This window comes from Ooceraea biroi, chromosome 12 (genome assembly GCF_003672135.1).
Source record: "Ooceraea biroi isolate clonal line C1 chromosome 12, Obir_v5.4, whole genome shotgun sequence".
Lineage (NCBI taxonomy): Eukaryota > Metazoa > Arthropoda > Insecta > Hymenoptera > Formicidae > Ooceraea > Ooceraea biroi.
This window is the reverse complement of record NC_039517.1, coordinates 11732657-11750211: the sequence shown is the minus strand read 5'-3', so window position 1 is coordinate 11750211 and position 17555 is coordinate 11732657. Positions and strand designations below refer to the sequence as shown.

Genomic DNA, 17555 nt, shown 5'->3' with positions numbered 1-17555 from the left:
CCCAAGCGGAACTGACGATTCTCTTCTTTCATCTTTTCCCAAATACGGAAATTCATTTATAACATATTTGCTATTAACGTCGGATGTTAACCAGAATTTAATTCCAAACTTCTTTAATTTGTTCCGCATATATTGTGTAAATCTATACCTAGTCTTCGATGGAAACAATTGTTCATCAACAGTAAGATTTACACCTGGTTTGTAACAATTTTGACTATTGTCAATAAATTTGTTCCATATTTCAGAGATTAAAGCATCAGTTTGTAAACGCTGGCTTCGTTGACTCTTTTTATCAAATCAGATAAATCTCAATTTCTGTAAAGCAATTCCTGCTCATGGTTCTTGAAAAAAATGCGAGACCCCATTTCTTATTCCATAGATATGAAAAATCCAAATTTTTTCCCTCATATACGCCGCGTGCATATAAGAGCAATAAATGAATCTAATTTTGCAGCAGTTAGATTCCATTCAGCTCCTAACACTCGAAATGCCTCTGCTTCTGTACACGTTCTTATGTGTTCCATCATACGGTGGGCAATGATCAAAGAAAATGTAGTCCTTACTTTACCTTTCATAATATTTCTTTTAGCATAACCCGTCGGATCTGATACATCCCTAAAAATATTATGAAGTGGTGCTCTTCCAAGTTTAGAACCTTCTTTTATTTCTTGACAAACAGTTCCATCAGCAGCAGTTTCGATGCGCTGGTCATCTTCATCACTCTCACTTTCGGAACTCAATATAAACCTCATTCTCTTTTGTCCTCTACGTGTATTCAAAATATTCTCCTCTTCATTATCTGTGTCTGAGGACTTATACTCGTCATTAGTGTCAAATATATCATCATTTTCCATTTTGTCATCGTCAGTTTCAGAAAGTTCCTGTTCATCGATTTCTGAATACTCTTCGTCTATATTATTTATTTTTTTAATAACTGGATATTTCTTGAATGTCTTGACATTTTTGAGATAAATAGTAGGAAAGTAATAATGTAGTAAAGATAAAATATAAAATTAACCACTAAGTATTGTTAGTTTTGTTCACTTTTTCTTTCTTCAAAATGGCACTTATAACTTGAAATTTTCAAAATAATAAAAGACTTATTTCAAAATATGGTAAGCTCTTTATAACTTTATAACACTATGATACCAACTTTTCTGGAGTTATAAGACTGTACTGTGTCTCCTAATTTCGCGGTTTGCATTTATAAGAACAAACACTCGCACACTCTTGCCACGTATTCAACATTGTTAACGTGCGTACTGCAGTTGTTTCATCCCGGCTCCTATATATCGTGCATCAAAGACTTATGCCGCACTCAGATTGCCTTATATTTCTAGCGACTGTATAGTTTTAGAATTGAGTCTTTAGAGTAAATAATATTACAAAAGAATATGAATCTTTCAACCGGTCAAATGACCGGTCGCGGTAAGTAAAACAGGCTACATATATTTCTCAGAAAAAAAGAAATAAGAAGACAAGTGAATATTAAAAAATTCATTGTAGGTATATTATAAGAAAAGTCGAGAACTTAAATGGCGTGATAACGTTATATGTAGGAAATTTTAATGAAAGTTTAAAAACTGTCATTTGACCGGTCGTGGTAGGTTTAGTGTTAAAGATACGACCACTTTTCGAGATAACACACTCCGCGCATACTTGACGCTTTTTTACTTTTTTTGAAAAAGGTAATTTTATCGTAAAATTTATACCAAGCTTTTTCACTGACCCAATATATGTATATAATACTCATAATTGTGCACTAAAATTATATTCGATGTGTTAAAATATATAAGCTGTTTATGATATACTGTTTGAGAAGCGCGTAGGATGGTAATGCGCGCGTGGAACAGGTGGATGCAACGGGCGGTAGAAATAAGTCACACACTGATCTTGAGATTCACAATGTATTTGAGCGGTCACTATGTACAGGGTGGGGAAAAATTATTGGTCAAGCTTTCGCCAGTCGATTCTACTCGTCGAGATCGCTAACAATGCATCATAAACATGGTGCCGCAAAATTAACTTTCAAGGTCATTTTCAATGTCAAATTTTTTTATTGGCTTAGTCGATTCTACTCGTCGAGCTGAACAAAAGTCTCAAAGGGACCATATGCCAGAAATCAATATTTCATAGAGAAATCTTCGTTTGAATTTTTTTGCCTGAAATTTCAAAAAATCGATTTTTATGAAGTCAGAAAATAAATCTGATGCTTATAAAGTTCTTAAAATCATGTTCTGAATATCTTGATCATGATTAGCGAAAATCACCCCCCAAAAATGACCCTGAAAAATTCGTTTTCAAGGTCAAAAATCTGCTTAATCTACTCTTAGCGCTACCCAGGAACAACGACGTGGACGTGGTAGATTTCTATTCCCTTCGGGGTGACTTGATTACAGTGAGTTCCCCTCGCCTCTCACCTCGGGGTGACTTGATTACCGTGAGTTCCTCTTGCCTCTCACTTTATCGTCGTCGACGCTACCTACGAACAAACAGAACTGACCCATCGGCCCCAATAGCTCTGAGCAGTTGTGCTTATCTGCCAGCTTCAATGTGACCACCACCGTTATCAATGCAAGCTTGGAGTCTCTCCACCAAATTATCTCGCACTCTACGGAGCACAGCTCGATTTCGTGCTAAAGTAGCAACCGCCTCTTCAATGCGATCTCGTAAATCCTGAGCTGTCCTTAAAGCCCTGCTTGACCCATAAACAATGGCTTTCAGAGCTCCCCAGAAATAAAAGTCCAGAGGGTTCAGGTCAGGTGAACGGGCGGGCCATAAGTGTGGCACAGGATTACGACCGATCCATCGAGTTCCAAAAATTCGTTGTAAAAAAGCGCGGACTTGCCTGCCAAAATGCGGCGGAGCACCGTCATGCATAAAACAAATTCGATTACGGGCATTCCTCGGAACCATACGTCGCAGTCGATTCAGGAGAGTATGACGTAGAAACCGCAAATACTCAACGCTTGACAATCGGTTTGAGAGAAACACAGGAGCAATATAATCATTCTCGAGTATCCCTGCCCAAACATTGACTGAAACACGGCCCTGCTGAACTCTTTGGACCATTGCGTGTGGATTGCGTCTGCGCCAGATGCGAACATTTTGCCGGTTCAAAATGGAAGTGCTGGAAAAACTGGATTCATCAGTGAACACTATATTTTTCAGAAAGTGCCGATATTTTCGGATCTTGCGAAGCATCCACCGACAAAAACGAAGACGAGCTGTGCGATCACCAGGTCGTAACTCATGCACTACCTGCACTTTGTAGGGTCGTAGGCCTTCCTCACGGAGAATGCGCAAGTCTGTTTTATGATCAACCCCTACTCGCGCGCCTATGGGTCGTGATCCCATGACAGGATAAGTTCGAGCTAGAGCAATCACACGTTCCTCAATTCTCCAAGACACACGAGGACGACCTGCCCTACGGTGGCCAACACCTGCAAAATTCATTTGCTCCTGATCATGTAATCGTTCATCGAGTCGTTGAAATTCTCGACGATCAGGCACGGACCCTGGACGTAATGGTCTGCCATTAGCTTGGCGTCGCAACCAACTAGCATAAAGAGCTCGTGCTCGTGTGTAATTACCATGAGCACGATCAATTGCTCGAAGCATTAGACGTTGGTCACGCCCATCCCGAAGCGCCCGATCACGACCACCACGTCGAGGCATGCTACAGCAACGTTATTCTTAGAAAAAATTTGGTAAAAAATTTAAACAATTTTTTTTTATTTTACACTGAAAATTGATTCAAGATTAGCGGCGGTCTTCTAATAATCACGAAAAAGGTCTGGATATGGATGGAAAGCTTCTTAAGCACAAGTAACGAATGTCTTATGGAGCGATATATTATTCCTCTCCGAGGCAAATGACCGTTGCTTTAAGGAACCAACAGCCGTTGAAATGTTACTGGGTACCAAGATACCCCGAAGGGAACAAAAATCTACTACGCCCACTTCGTTGTTCCTGGGTAGCGTTAAGAGTAGATTAAGCAGATTTTACATTCATCACAATTAATATTACGAAATATTTGGCTTCTAAAAACTTCAAACGAAGATTTCTCTATGAAATATTGATTTCCGGCATATGGTCCCTGTGAGACTTTTGTTCAGCTCGATGAGTAGAATCGACTAAGCCAATAAAAAAATTTGACATTGAAAATGACCTTGAAAGTTAATTTTGCGGCACCATGTTTATGATGCAATGTTGGCGATCTCGACGAGTAGAATCGACTGGTGAAAGCTTGACCAATAATTTTTCCCCACCCTGTACACTATTTACAGTGGCCAATCGCACGGGTGAGCAGATTATATTAATACGGCCCGTATCCGTGGATCGCCGATGAGAGATCGAACCAGCTTCGCGATGAACGTGGCACGCACGTGCCGGGTGAGCTTCGCGCGGGCTACCAGATTCTATTAATACAGGAAACTTGCGGAAGAATGAGCTGAACGATTAACGGACCGAGCTGAACACTTCGAACCGTGAGATGCACCTTCTGAGCGACTAACAAACTAATGCACTAAAAACTACACAAAGGAGATCGCATTCGCTATCAGCTCATTACCGGCATAACGAAGACTGATTATTCACGAAGTAGCCCGTCTGATGGCGCGGCGCCTCACCCGTCGCGCGTGGTCTTCGCGTCAAGGGTGGCGACACCGAATGAATGAGGGGGGCTTATGATTATTTCTTCAACATATAATTTTAAATTAAATTAATATTGCGCAATGTGTGTACATTTATTTTCCATTTTTATATTTAAATTTTATGAACTTAACAGTGGTGTGATATCATTAGATGTACATCTGCTTTATTTTAGTTATACAACTTATCTAACTTATAATTATTATTCTCTAACTTATAATATTATAATTATCTAAATATATGCGATACAGATATTCAAAAATCTTTCAAACCAGATTTTTGCGTGTTTGTGATATTAATGATATTGAATATATGTTTCATTAATCATGAAATTTTCCAGTTTTATTTTATAATCCGTTTTCCGCATTATATTCACAACGCGTGTAGTTTTATAATATAATTTTTTTGTATCAGTCGCATATTCCAAATTATTTTTTTCATTCCAAATTAAGTTTTCGAACAAACATCTAAAGGAATAATAAGGTACTTATTATAGAAGTCTTTCAAGGCAAAACGACTTTGAAGCCAATAACATTCGATAAAAACACGCACGTCACTTTGTGTTTACAGAAATTCATATAGTATTAATAATAGCGACAGTTTTCAAGGAGAAGGTTGTCACATTCGACGCGCAAACGTAGAGATCGTTAAGAGAATCAGAATTCTTTTTCAGTATTGATCGGAATAGTATTTTATATTTGGACGCGACGAACTGATTCACATTGTTATTGTACATTTCGCAATTCTCAGTTTGTGATTGTTCACGTTGGACGATTTCACCATACGCTACAGTGTATGATTTTTGACGTATTGATACGAAGAACCCTCATTACATCGACAATAAGCAATAATGTATAAGTACATGTTGGTTTACATCCGCCACCTGAATTCAATGATACCAGCGCAATATAATACTGGTAATGTATTAATCCATTTAAGTACACAGTATGGCTAACAAGTTTTAGGACTCAGCTCATAAACAAAACAGAAAGTATGGTAAAAAAATTTTTATTACTAATTATTCAACATATGACCCTTGTAAAGCTATCGTTCGGCGCGCTCCGCCAGCCGTTCCAGAGCGTGCTAGAAATCCGTTACTGGAATGCTTCGTAACTCCCTCGTTACGTTATCTTGGGCAGAGTTGTGAATTTGTCAATTAAGATTATTATAAATAAAAATTAAAATTTCAATACTTAATTAAATTTTTTAATTAAAAATTAAAATATTAATCTTTAATTGAAAATATTCAATTAAGAACTAAAATTTTAATTCTTAATTGGAAATATTTAATATTGAAAATTAAAAGTTTAATTCCTAATTAATATTTTGAATTAAAAATTAATATTTAAATTTTAAAGTGAAAAATTCAATTAGGAATTGAAATTTTACTTTTTAATTGAATATATACAATTAAGAACTAAAAATTTAGTTCCGAATTGAATATTTTCAACTAAAAAATAAAATATTAATTCCTAATAAAATTTTTCAATTGCAAATTACATTTTTAATTTTCAATTCTCAACAAAATGTCTTTATATACCTATATATATTGTACATATATTATACAGGGCATTCGAAAAGTAACGGACCCACCCCCTATCTCAGAATCTATGCATCATAGAGAAAAATGACCCGAACAAAAGTTTTATGGTTCATAAAGTTCTGTTCTTTTGTGACCTCAAATTTGACCTTGATCTCGACCTTGAAGGTTATTTGAAGGTCAATTTGCGTTTTTTAAATGGGAATTGCTATTTTTGACCCCGGATTTGGAAGAGCGAGAAATTTTACGTTCAGATATGTAATCTTGTGATGGTCAAAATGACATCCAAGGCTGATCTTCAAGCCTTTTGACCTTTATCAAATCACAGTTGTTGGTTTCTCTCACTCTTGTCTTATCCAGGGACAACGAACGTGGACGTGGTGAGAATCTACCCCCTTGGGGTGCTTAATTATCGTGAGACCTCTTGCCTATCACGATTTGGGGTGCTTGATTAACGTGAGTCCCATTCCCTCTCACGATTTGGGGTGCTTGATTATCGTGAGTCCCCTTGCCTCTCACGATTTGGGGTGCTTGATTATCGTGAGTCCCCTTGCCTCTCACGATTTGGGGTGCTTGATTAACGTGAGTCCCCTTGCCTCTCACGATTTGGGGTGCTTGATTATCGTGAGTCCCCTTGCCTCTCACGATTTGGGATGCTTGATTAACGTGAGTCTCCTTGCCTCTCACGATTTGGGGTGCTTGATTATCGTGAGTCCCCTTGCCTCTCACGATTTGGGGTGCTTGATTGACGTGAGTCCCCTTGCCTCTCACGATTTGGGGTGCTTGATTAACGTGAGTCCCCTTGCCTCTCACGGTTTGGGGTGCTTGATTAACGTGAGTCCACTTGCCTCTCACGATTTGGGGTGCTTGATTATCGTGAGTCCCCTTGCCTCTCACGTTTTGGGGTGCTTGCTTAACGCGACTCCCCTTGCCTCTCACGATTTGGGGTGCTTGATTAACGTGAGTCCCCTTTCCTCTCACGATTTAGGATGCTTGATTATCGTGAGTCCCCTTGCCTCTCACGATTTGGGGTGCTTGATTATCGTGAGTCCCCTTGCCTCTCACGGTTTGGGGTGCTTGATTATCGTGAGTCCCCTTGCCTCTCACGATTTGGGGTGCTTGATTATCGTGAGTCCCCTTGCCTCTCACGATTTGGGGTGCTTGATTAACGTGAGTCCCCTTGCCTCTCACGATTTGGGGTGCTTGATTATCGTGAGTCCCCTTGCCTCTCACGATTTGGGGTGCTTGATTATCGTGAGTCCCCTTGCCTCTCACGATTTGGGTGCTTGATTAACGTGAGTCCCCTTGCCTCTCACGATTTGGGATGCTTGATTATCGTGAGTCCCCTTGCCTCTCACGATTTGGGGTGCTTGATTATCGTGATCCTTCTTCATTTTGTTGATTACGTGATCCCCTTTCCTCTCACGATTGGGATGCTTGATTATCGTGAGTCCCCTTGCCTCTCACGATTTGGGGTGCTACTCGCGACTCATTATTTAGATTGACTGAAACATCTTACAACAAATGTTCGAATTGTTGCCCTTGAACTGCTTGGCAATGTGCCAATCTATGATAAAAACTTGAAACCGAATTCCTGTAAGTTTTCTCTGGTATGGCGTCTATTTCACGGGTTATCCTATTCCGCAAATCATCTAAATCTTGAGGCTTCGTAGTGTAGACCTTCCCTTTTAAGTACCCCCAAAAGAAATAATCTAGAGGATTCAGGTCTGGAGATCTAGGTGGCCATTCAATGGCACCCCTACGCCCGAGCCATCTGTCAGGAAATGTTTCGTCCAAATATCGACGAACGTTAACTTCATAATGTGGAGGAGCCCCATCCTGTTGAAAGTAAATGTCATCAAAATTACCATCTGCTAAATTCCGTATGGCTAGTATATTTTGTTCTCGAAGCATGTTTTCATACATCTGAGCTGTTAAATTGCCCTCGATGAAAAATGGCCCAACTGGTCTACCGTTGAAAATACCAGGCCGCACATTAACTTTTTGGGGATATTGGGTGTGAGTATCTCTCATCCAATGAGGATTATCATCACTCCAATATCTGCTATTTTGTCTATTTACTTGTCCATTTAACTCAAATGTGGCCTCATCGGAGAAGATAATGTTGTTGAGGAGTAAAGGATCATCGTTAATCATTTGCATCATAATTTCACAAAACTCCACTCGTTTGTCAAAGTCATCTTCAGATAGTTCCTGAACCAAACGGATTTTATATGGATGCCATTTGTTGAGCTTTAGAAGTTTATGTACAGATCCAACCCCAATTTTGCTCTTGTGAAACGCGAGGTATGCAATAATGAGGATCTTCGACGAATGACTGTAAGACACTTAACGTTTTTTCATCATTCGTTGCTGACTTAGGTCTACCAGGTTTTTCACGATCTTTAACAGTACCAGTTTCCTCAAACGTTGAATTGTACGTACAACAGTACTTTTGGAGTTGGGATTTTCCTCTACTCTGAAAGTTTCATTAAATAGTCACAATACCTGCCTATAACCTCTTTGTAGATCACCCCACCCTCGCATTATTAACAGAGATATTCGTTCTCGCTCAGTGAGGTGTGCCATGTTTGAGTTAACTACCTATTTGAACTCAGAAAATGAACTAAATTATGAGTGAACAGGGGAGTTATGCTCAGTTTCAATAGTTAACTAAATAATTGCGACAATTCAATAAATCATTAAAGAACCCTCTAGATATCATATAAAACATGGCTAAATAGTACATTACGATACAAGTGCGGAGAAATTAGAATTCGCCCAAATCTCGGAAGTTGGACGCATGAGTCAAAGACGAGTGCGGCCATTTGCATTGTTCACTCATGTTCTTGCCACTCACGTTCAATCGTGAGATGCAAGGGGACTCACGTTAATCAAGCACCCCAAATCGTGAGAGGCAAGGGGACTCACGTTAATCAAGCACCCCAAATCGTGAGAGGCAAGGGGTCTCACGATAATCAAGCACCCCAAACCGTGAGAGGCAAGGGGACTCACGATAATCAAGCACCCCAAATCGTGAGAGGCAAGGGGACTCACGTTAATCAAGCACCCCAAACCGTGAGAGGCAAGGGGTCTCACGATAATCAAGCACCCCAAACCGTGAGAGGCAAGGGGACTCACGTTAATCAAGCACCCCAAATCGTGAGAGGCAAGGGGACTCACGTTAATCAAGCACCCCAAATCGTGAGAGGCAAGGGGACTCACGTTAATCAAGCACCCCAAATCGTGAGAGGCAAGGGGTCTCACGATAATCAAGCACCCCAAATCGTGAGAGGCAAGGGGTCTCACGATAATCAAGCACCCCAAGGGGGCAGATTCTCACCACGTCCACGTTCGTTGTCCCTGGATAAGACTAAGAGTGAGAGAAACCAACAACTGTGATTTGATAAAGGTCAAAAGGCTTGAAGATCAGCCTTGGATGTCATTTTGACCATCACAAGATTACATATCTGAACGTAAAATTTCCCGCTCTTTCCAAATCCGGGGTCAACAATAGCAATTCCCATTTAAAAAACGCAAATTGACCTTCAAATAACCTTCAAGGTCGAGATCACGGTCAAATTTGAGGTCACAAAAGAACAGAACTTTATGCACCATAAAACTTTTGTTCGGGTCATTTTTCCCTATGATGCATAGATTCTGAGATAGGGGGTGGTCCGTTACTTTTCAAAAGCCCTGTATATTAATATATATACATTGTATAATTTAAAGACATTTTGTTTGAACAAAGGCATTAATTGAAGACGGTCCTCGAATTATATATTCTATATATGACGGATATGTCCTCAAATTATACAATTACCATATATGACAAAAATTCTTAAATTATACGATCGATAGTTATAGATATAAACATTGATCGTATAATTTAAGGACATTTTTGTCATATATTTGTTTATATAAATATATGTGATGGAGATATACTCAAATTATATAATCGATATTATATTTCCAAACGCAGTATTTTATCTTGTAACTTATCAAGAACAAATTTATAGAATTTAAACATAATTTTATTGTTTTTTGTTGGACGAAAGTTTGTATCTACATTTCTGGGAAAGATTGAACATCGTGAATTATTATTTAAACTTCATCAATTTTCTAGATGCATAACTTTTTGAGATAGTTATTATATTTATGTATGATATAATTATTAAATATTATTATTATTTTAACTATTATTTTATAATAGTTAAAAACAAACATTTTTATCAGATAATTACCGTTAAATCAAAATTTCCATTATTCTTTGAAAAACCATTTTTGAAGTATTTGTTATACGCAAATGTGGAGTCTTAAAATATATGTTTAGTATAAATATGTATACAGAATATCTCATTTTCATGTATGATATACTTGATTATCTGACGGTCCGAAAAAGCAGGTAATTTTCGGATGCGGATTATAAAACAACTAAACATTCAATTAAGTTGTGGTTTGGTAATTAATTTTACTATGTTATAAACTAATAAAAACAATAATAAAGATTAAAAAAGGATGATCCATAAACGTCATCAGAGGCCGCTGATGGTGTTTTTTTACAGAAGGTCAAATGGTGTACCTCATAACTCAATTTTATCTGAGACTAAAAAACAAAATTTTTTCATTAATTATACTTCAATGCCTAAGCATTAACGGAGCCATTTTTTAATTATTTGAAAATTCACTGAATAACAAAGTTTTGAAAAAAACATGTCGATTTTCGCAAAAAAGTTTTTCACTATTTTGTTCATAAATCCCACAAAAAACTTTTTTTACAAATTAACGGACGTTAATGCTTAGAGAATATAATAATAATAATAACAAAGATATCTGCAAAAATTTATTGCAATCGTATCAATACAGATTGAGAAATCATGTACACCGTTTTAAAAAGTGTTGTTTTGAAAAAAACGCGTGTACAGTTTAGAAATGCATTTTTTCTGTGTTATAGAGCATTATTTCCTCTTACTACTTATCTGCCATGCCTGCTTCATACATTGAATGCTTCTGCTTCAAATGCAGCCTTTTCAAAGTTTTGAAATAATTTATACACTCATGTAACCCCTTAAGCTCATACCAAGACTACTTTGAAAATTTTTACTTAAAATGTTTTGTTTTAATTGCATATTCCTATAACTTTGAGACTTTGAGAGTTTTCCAAAACACTATAATACAATTATTTTCCGTTAATTACTTTCCGAAATATATTATGAGGCTTGAATGTTAATAAATATCACTAGCATTACCATTATTCGAGATGTACCGCATAGAGGCTTCCTTATCAGATACATTTCTGCATGTATGTGTGAGTTAGAGATAGAGTCACAGGACAGAGACAGGAAAGGGAGTGAGAGAGGAAGAAAGAGAGAGAGAGAGAGAGAGACTAGAGCTATCAATACAAAAATATAACTTTATTTAAATTGTGACATTTTGTTTCTTAAACTTATAATAATAATTCACATTAAAATCTAAGTAGAAATTAATTAGATTACTGAATTAAGTAAAATATATCTATTTTAAAAAAATAATCTATTTAAAAAAAACTATAAAAGAGTATATTTGCGCAACAATTATAATGAATACTTCTCATTACTTTAGTAATTAATCTTTTTTGTTATACATGTATATATACAGGGTGGAGCAATAACTATTACCACCTTAAATATCTTCTAATTTATAAGGTCCAGAGGAAAATTTATGTAATCAAAATTACACGGTACGAAGGGGGCTAACATATGGCGATAATAATTTTTGTCCTGGTGGAAGCGCTTCGAAGATAAGAATCAGTATTATCGCTATTATTCTTACAAAGATCATCGTTATCAGTCAATATATCTTCTGTTCGCACGTTGCTGTCTTTGATACTAATTTGATCACATTCTTCATTTTTGTCTTCATTCTCATCATTGTTGTCTTCATTCTCATCATTGTTATCTTCATTCTCATCATTGCCTATTGCAGCTTGCAACAAACGAGATACTTCTGTCATGTCAATCAATTAGGGACTCGATACACATCTTTGTGGATTTGTTTGTCATGACCCATGAAATTTGCTAAATCAGAAACCTGATTTTCCTCCACTCGCAGCATAGCAGTATACGTAGCAATATGCTTTCGAAGCATAGTACCTCGTAAACCGGCAGGAATCGAAGCACCACACTCATTAGCAAACTTTCGCATTATAGGACAAGCTCTAACGTAACCTTTTTTTGGAGAATTTACTCGAGGCACAGCAAAGACATATTTATTTGTTGAATTTACTGCAGCTTCAGAACGATATTTAAGTAAAGTATCAATGTACGAAACCAAAAAGTTATGTAATAGTACTGGAACAGTTCTTCTTAGTTTGCCTCGTATAGTTAATCGAATAAATTGCTTGGCTTGTCTTTGAGACTCTTCTGAAATATTATTAAATATATCAGGATTAAAGATTTTATCAATTGTCTCTTGATTTTCATAGTTTTCAATTGAGAGTCTTTCAATTTCACCGGCTCTTCGTCGATTAAACATCTGGACAAGAATAAGACTGCCTTCTATTAACTTTTTCCATGCATTAAGATCAAATTTTTTCTGAAGAATTTCCATGGCTTCCTCACATAAATTTTTTGTATAGTTATACAATTTTTGGATGTCTGATTTTGATGGAAGAATAATCTGTTTTTTTTCGGCGTTTATTTGTTTGATCCTCTATAACTTTTTTATTAATTGTCACTGCGTAATCATCATCAAATAGTATCATAAAGTTATCAAGAGCTTTTTTTCCATTAGAATCTTCTCGCTTAACATATTCAGCAGCTTGTATACGAGCACATTTTTTCAACATTGTCCCCAGAGTAGTTGCATCATAAGGTGTTTGAAAAATCAATGAGTTTGAGTCATAATTTGCACATATTTTAACTGCTTTTATAACATCATCATAATATTGAGGATGGAAAATGGACACAAAGTCAGTTATATTCTTGTTAATTTCTTTGATTGTCAATTTGAAGCGACCAAGAAAACGTAGATGATTTCTAATCATATCATACTGATGAGGAAGTGTGTACGTGTTGCATAATTTATTTCCGAATAAGATCAAAAGTTCGTCATATTTAATCGATCTTGAAACATCATCTCTCAATGATGGAAAAATTTTTCGACGCATCATATTGTTAGCGCGACAATGTATATATCCCATTAATCGTTTTCCTTTTACAAGTAGACCCTTTTTACCTTTTTCGTGAGTTGGATCACAATTTTTGGAATGCATTCTCAAAGTCTTTTTAGAAAAAAATCCTTTGCAATGATTACAACATACATAGCTTCCAGCGGTATTTTTAACTTTTGCTTGAGAACGTCGACAAGTTATAAGAACTCCCGTATTTAAATTGGTATCAGTGTTATGGAGATAATTTCCATATTTCCGAATTTTGTCAATAATTTTACGTCGTTCTGGATTACCTTTTGGAAAGTGTATAAATTTCTGGACATCTGGTACATTTTTATGTTTCAGTTCTAAATGCCGAGCAAATTTTTTTTGCAGTTTTTTACAATATGGGCAAAAATATTGTTTCAATGAATAGCCTGCATTTTCGTTCTTTGAAATAGGTACATAAACGTCACGAATATTTACCGGAGGAACATTATTATTAATAGGAAGATTCAATTTATCACTTATATTAGAATGTGTTTCGTTCATTGTAGTGGTAATGCTACTCGGTACATGATCTGAATTCGCACTTTCTTGTCTATTACTAATCGTTATATCACTGACTTTTTCTGAGACATTTTTTTCAGTACTTGTAGATTCGATGTTCTGTAGTGATAAATTTACAATGAGATTCTTCGAACGAAATTCTTCTTTACTTTTGACCATTTTACGAGAATCTTTTATAACTTCTTCAGCATTATATGAAATATTTTTCGTAGCGGAATTCGATTCTACACTTATATCATTTAGCCAATCATCTCCAACGATTTTTAAGATTTTCGTCGCACCACTAGGTGTACTACTTTCAACGGATGCGGTACTGAACTTATCAGTCGATAAAGTTTGATGAACTGCAGAAAAGTGATAGTCAATTTGATTCTGAATCGATGGTGATGTTCCCAAAATCGGTGTCGAACAACCAATGCTTTTTATAGGATCAGAAACTCGAACTTCATCAGATAATCTTAATTCACCTTCGGTGTTATCCTTAATGTCATCCATTTTCTTTTGCAATGCTTCATATGATTCTAAATGATTAATAATTAAAATTTAATATAAAACAAGTATATAAAATATTCAATAATAAATAATAATAAAAATAAATAGGTAAATTAATTTTTTTTAAATCATCTGCCTCCAAATTATACTTTCTATAAAAAACTCATCTAATAAATTATACATGTATACATTTAACCCTCCTATAACATGGTTAATTCGTTCCGTGTTGTATCGAAACCGTGTTAAGCGAAACCTATAATTGTATGTGTATGTTAACAAAACCAGTGTAATGGAAACATTTGTGCTATATGAGAGTCGTCCAAGTTTCTTAAACCGTGCTATATGGAAACCGTGTTCTAAGAATATCGTATTATAGAAGGAATGTCGCAATTTTTGCACCGTATTATACCGAAACCGTGTTTTCAGAATACTGTGTTATAAGAGGATTGAGTGTATATAATATGTACACTCAATCGTGTTTTCAGAGTACATATATTGTATATACTCAATCCTCTTATAAGTATTCTGAAAACACGGTTTCGGTATAATACGGTGCAAAAATTGCGACATTCCTCCTATAACACGATATTCTTAGAACACGGTTTTCATATAGCACGGTTTAATAAACTTGAACAACCATCATATAGCACGAATGTTTCCATTACACTGTTTTTGTTGACATACACATACAGTTATAGGTTTCGCTTAACACGATTTCGATACGATACAGAACGAAGTAATCGCGTTATAGGAGGGTTGAGTGTATACATGTATAATTTATTAGATGAGTTTTTTTATAGAACATATTATGTCATAGGCTAATAGGTATTGTACGAATTATTATTGTACGAAAATAGTCTTTGACTAGACAAATGTTATCTGCTTGGTCAAATGGCTTGTGTTCGTTTATTTGTGTCCAAATGCTATTTACCTAGAAAAATAGCATTTCATTATGAAAATAGTCTTAATAAACGGACACAAGCCATTTGACCAAGCTGATAACATTTGTCTATCCAAAAGCTATTTTCGTGCAATAACTATTAGCCTACAACATACGTATATACATATATGTATATATATTTAAATATAAAGAGAAAGAGAAACATACCATCAGTGTTTAATAAATAACCTTCATATGATGATCCTTTTACTTTAACAAGGCAATTTCTTCCTTGAATGATTTTTATTTTTTTTGATGAGGTTATAAGATACTTTCCATTATCAAATTTCACTAACGAATACATGACTACACAATGTTTATGAGCAAGTATATTTTTTCAGAGATCATCGTTATCTTGATATCGCAGAATGCTTTGATCCTTTCTACGACACTCAAACGGCTGAACTGTTACAGATAGATAGAGTTTAGGGACCTTGCCGCTTGCTGCTGCATGGAGGGGATACGCACACTCGCGAGCAACCAATCGCACTTCGGCCGTCGAAGTGTAGCACGCACACGTACATATGTACACGGTTGCGCGCTAGTGTGCGAAAAGAAAATATAGAAAAGGACAGAAAGCAGGTGCTCTGTAACTTTTCTTCTCTAACAAAAGAAAAGTGGAGTGTAACAGAAAGAGAACAATATATGACACCGATGCCGTGTATTTCTCTCTCTCTCTCTCTCTCTCTCTCTCTCTAACAAAAGAATATAACAGAAAGAGAAAGATATACAGCACTTACTTTATAAATCCTTCTACTTGATTTTTAGCTATCGTGCCTCACGCTTTGTCTATTCTCATCATAGCTATGGTTTAGTTAATATACATATACATATATACAATATGTCAATCGAATAGTATGACGACACTTTTTAGTATGCATTGACTATTTTGACGACTTCTGACTACTTTGACGACTGTCGTCAAAATTGTAGCGGTCTATCGAATAGTTCGACGACGTCGTCAAAATAATTCGAAACGGTAAATTGACTATTTTCACGACATTGTATTCTGTGACGACATTGTATATATTTAGTGATGGTTTTGACGACAATAAAAAAACCATTGTTACTACACAGCATAAAGATGAGCTATAAATTGTTTTTAAACACATTTTACACTGTGCAATATAGGCGCTAATACAATATGAGCCTTACAAATTGTAAATAAAGAAATAAATAACGAGTATATTTTAACGCTCCTATCTTGGAAACGAAGCGAAATATCACCTTCGATCAAACAGCATATTTTTTCTAATGTCATGCCCTGATAAGTATCCATTGATAAGCCGGATCGAAGTAACTCGACGACATTTGCGTCTTCTTTCTCTCTCTGTCGAATATTCTAATCTCAAAAACGAGATATACCTTCGACCAAAAAGTATGTGTTTTCTAATGTCATGCCCTGCAAAGATAATATACTTTCATTGCCGATAACGCGGCGGATCGAACGTACACTCGCGACGACATTTGCCGTCCTTCTCTCTCTCTCTCTCTCGCGTCAAGGTCGTCGCGTGTGTACATTCGATCCGCCGCGTTATCGGCAATGAAAGTATACAATCTTTGCCGGGCATGACATTAGAAAGCACATACTTTATGGTCGAAGGTATATCTCGTTTCGTTTCCGAGATTTGAGCATTAGAATATTTCGACGCGAGAGAGAGAGAAGGCGTCGAAATATTCTAATGCTCATATCTCGGAAACAAAACGAGATATACCTTCGACCAAAAACGATGTTTTTTCTAATTGCCCTACAAATAGTGTATCCTTTCATTGCCGATATCGCGGCGGTTCGAATGTCCACACACGATGACATTTGCCGTCCTTCTCTCTTTCTCACGCGGGTAAATATTGTAACGCTCATATCTCGGAATCAAAACGCGATATCACCTTCGACCAAAAAGTATGTGCTTTCTAATGTCATGCCCTGCAAAGATTGTATACTTTCATTGCCAGTATCGCGGCAGATCGAATTTTAACACTCGACTTTTGCTGTCCTTCTCTCTCTCACGAGGAAATAAAGAGTATATTGTAACGCTCATATATCGGCAACCCTTACGAATTATCGACGTCGTTCAAACACACAGTATTCTACGTACTATGTACTACAAGGATTACTATATTAGAATGCTACGATTACTATACATTCGATTATAAAAAAGGCAGGTTAGCGCGCTGGGCCGTAACATCACGACTTCGGCGTTCTCTCTCGCCTTAATAATCGAATGTATATT

General features: G+C 36.5%; 1 protein-coding gene across 1 annotated transcript; it reads right to left on the bottom strand.

Moving 5' to 3' along the window:
- Nucleotides 1-332: 332 nt before the first annotated feature.
- Nucleotides 333-1731, bottom strand: LOC109611302. The gene has a single exon (XM_020033275.1). It carries the CDS (start codon nt 852-854, stop codon nt 405-407), a length of 450 nt encoding a protein of 149 aa, XP_019888834.1. The 5' UTR covers nt 855-1731; the 3' UTR covers nt 333-404.
- Between the last annotated feature and the right edge of the window lie 15824 nt (nt 1732-17555).

Coding starts and splice junctions, on each gene's coding strand:
- LOC109611302 (XM_020033275.1), bottom strand. CDS start 854: ATGGAAAATGATGATATATTTGACACTAATGACGAGTATAAGTCCTCA.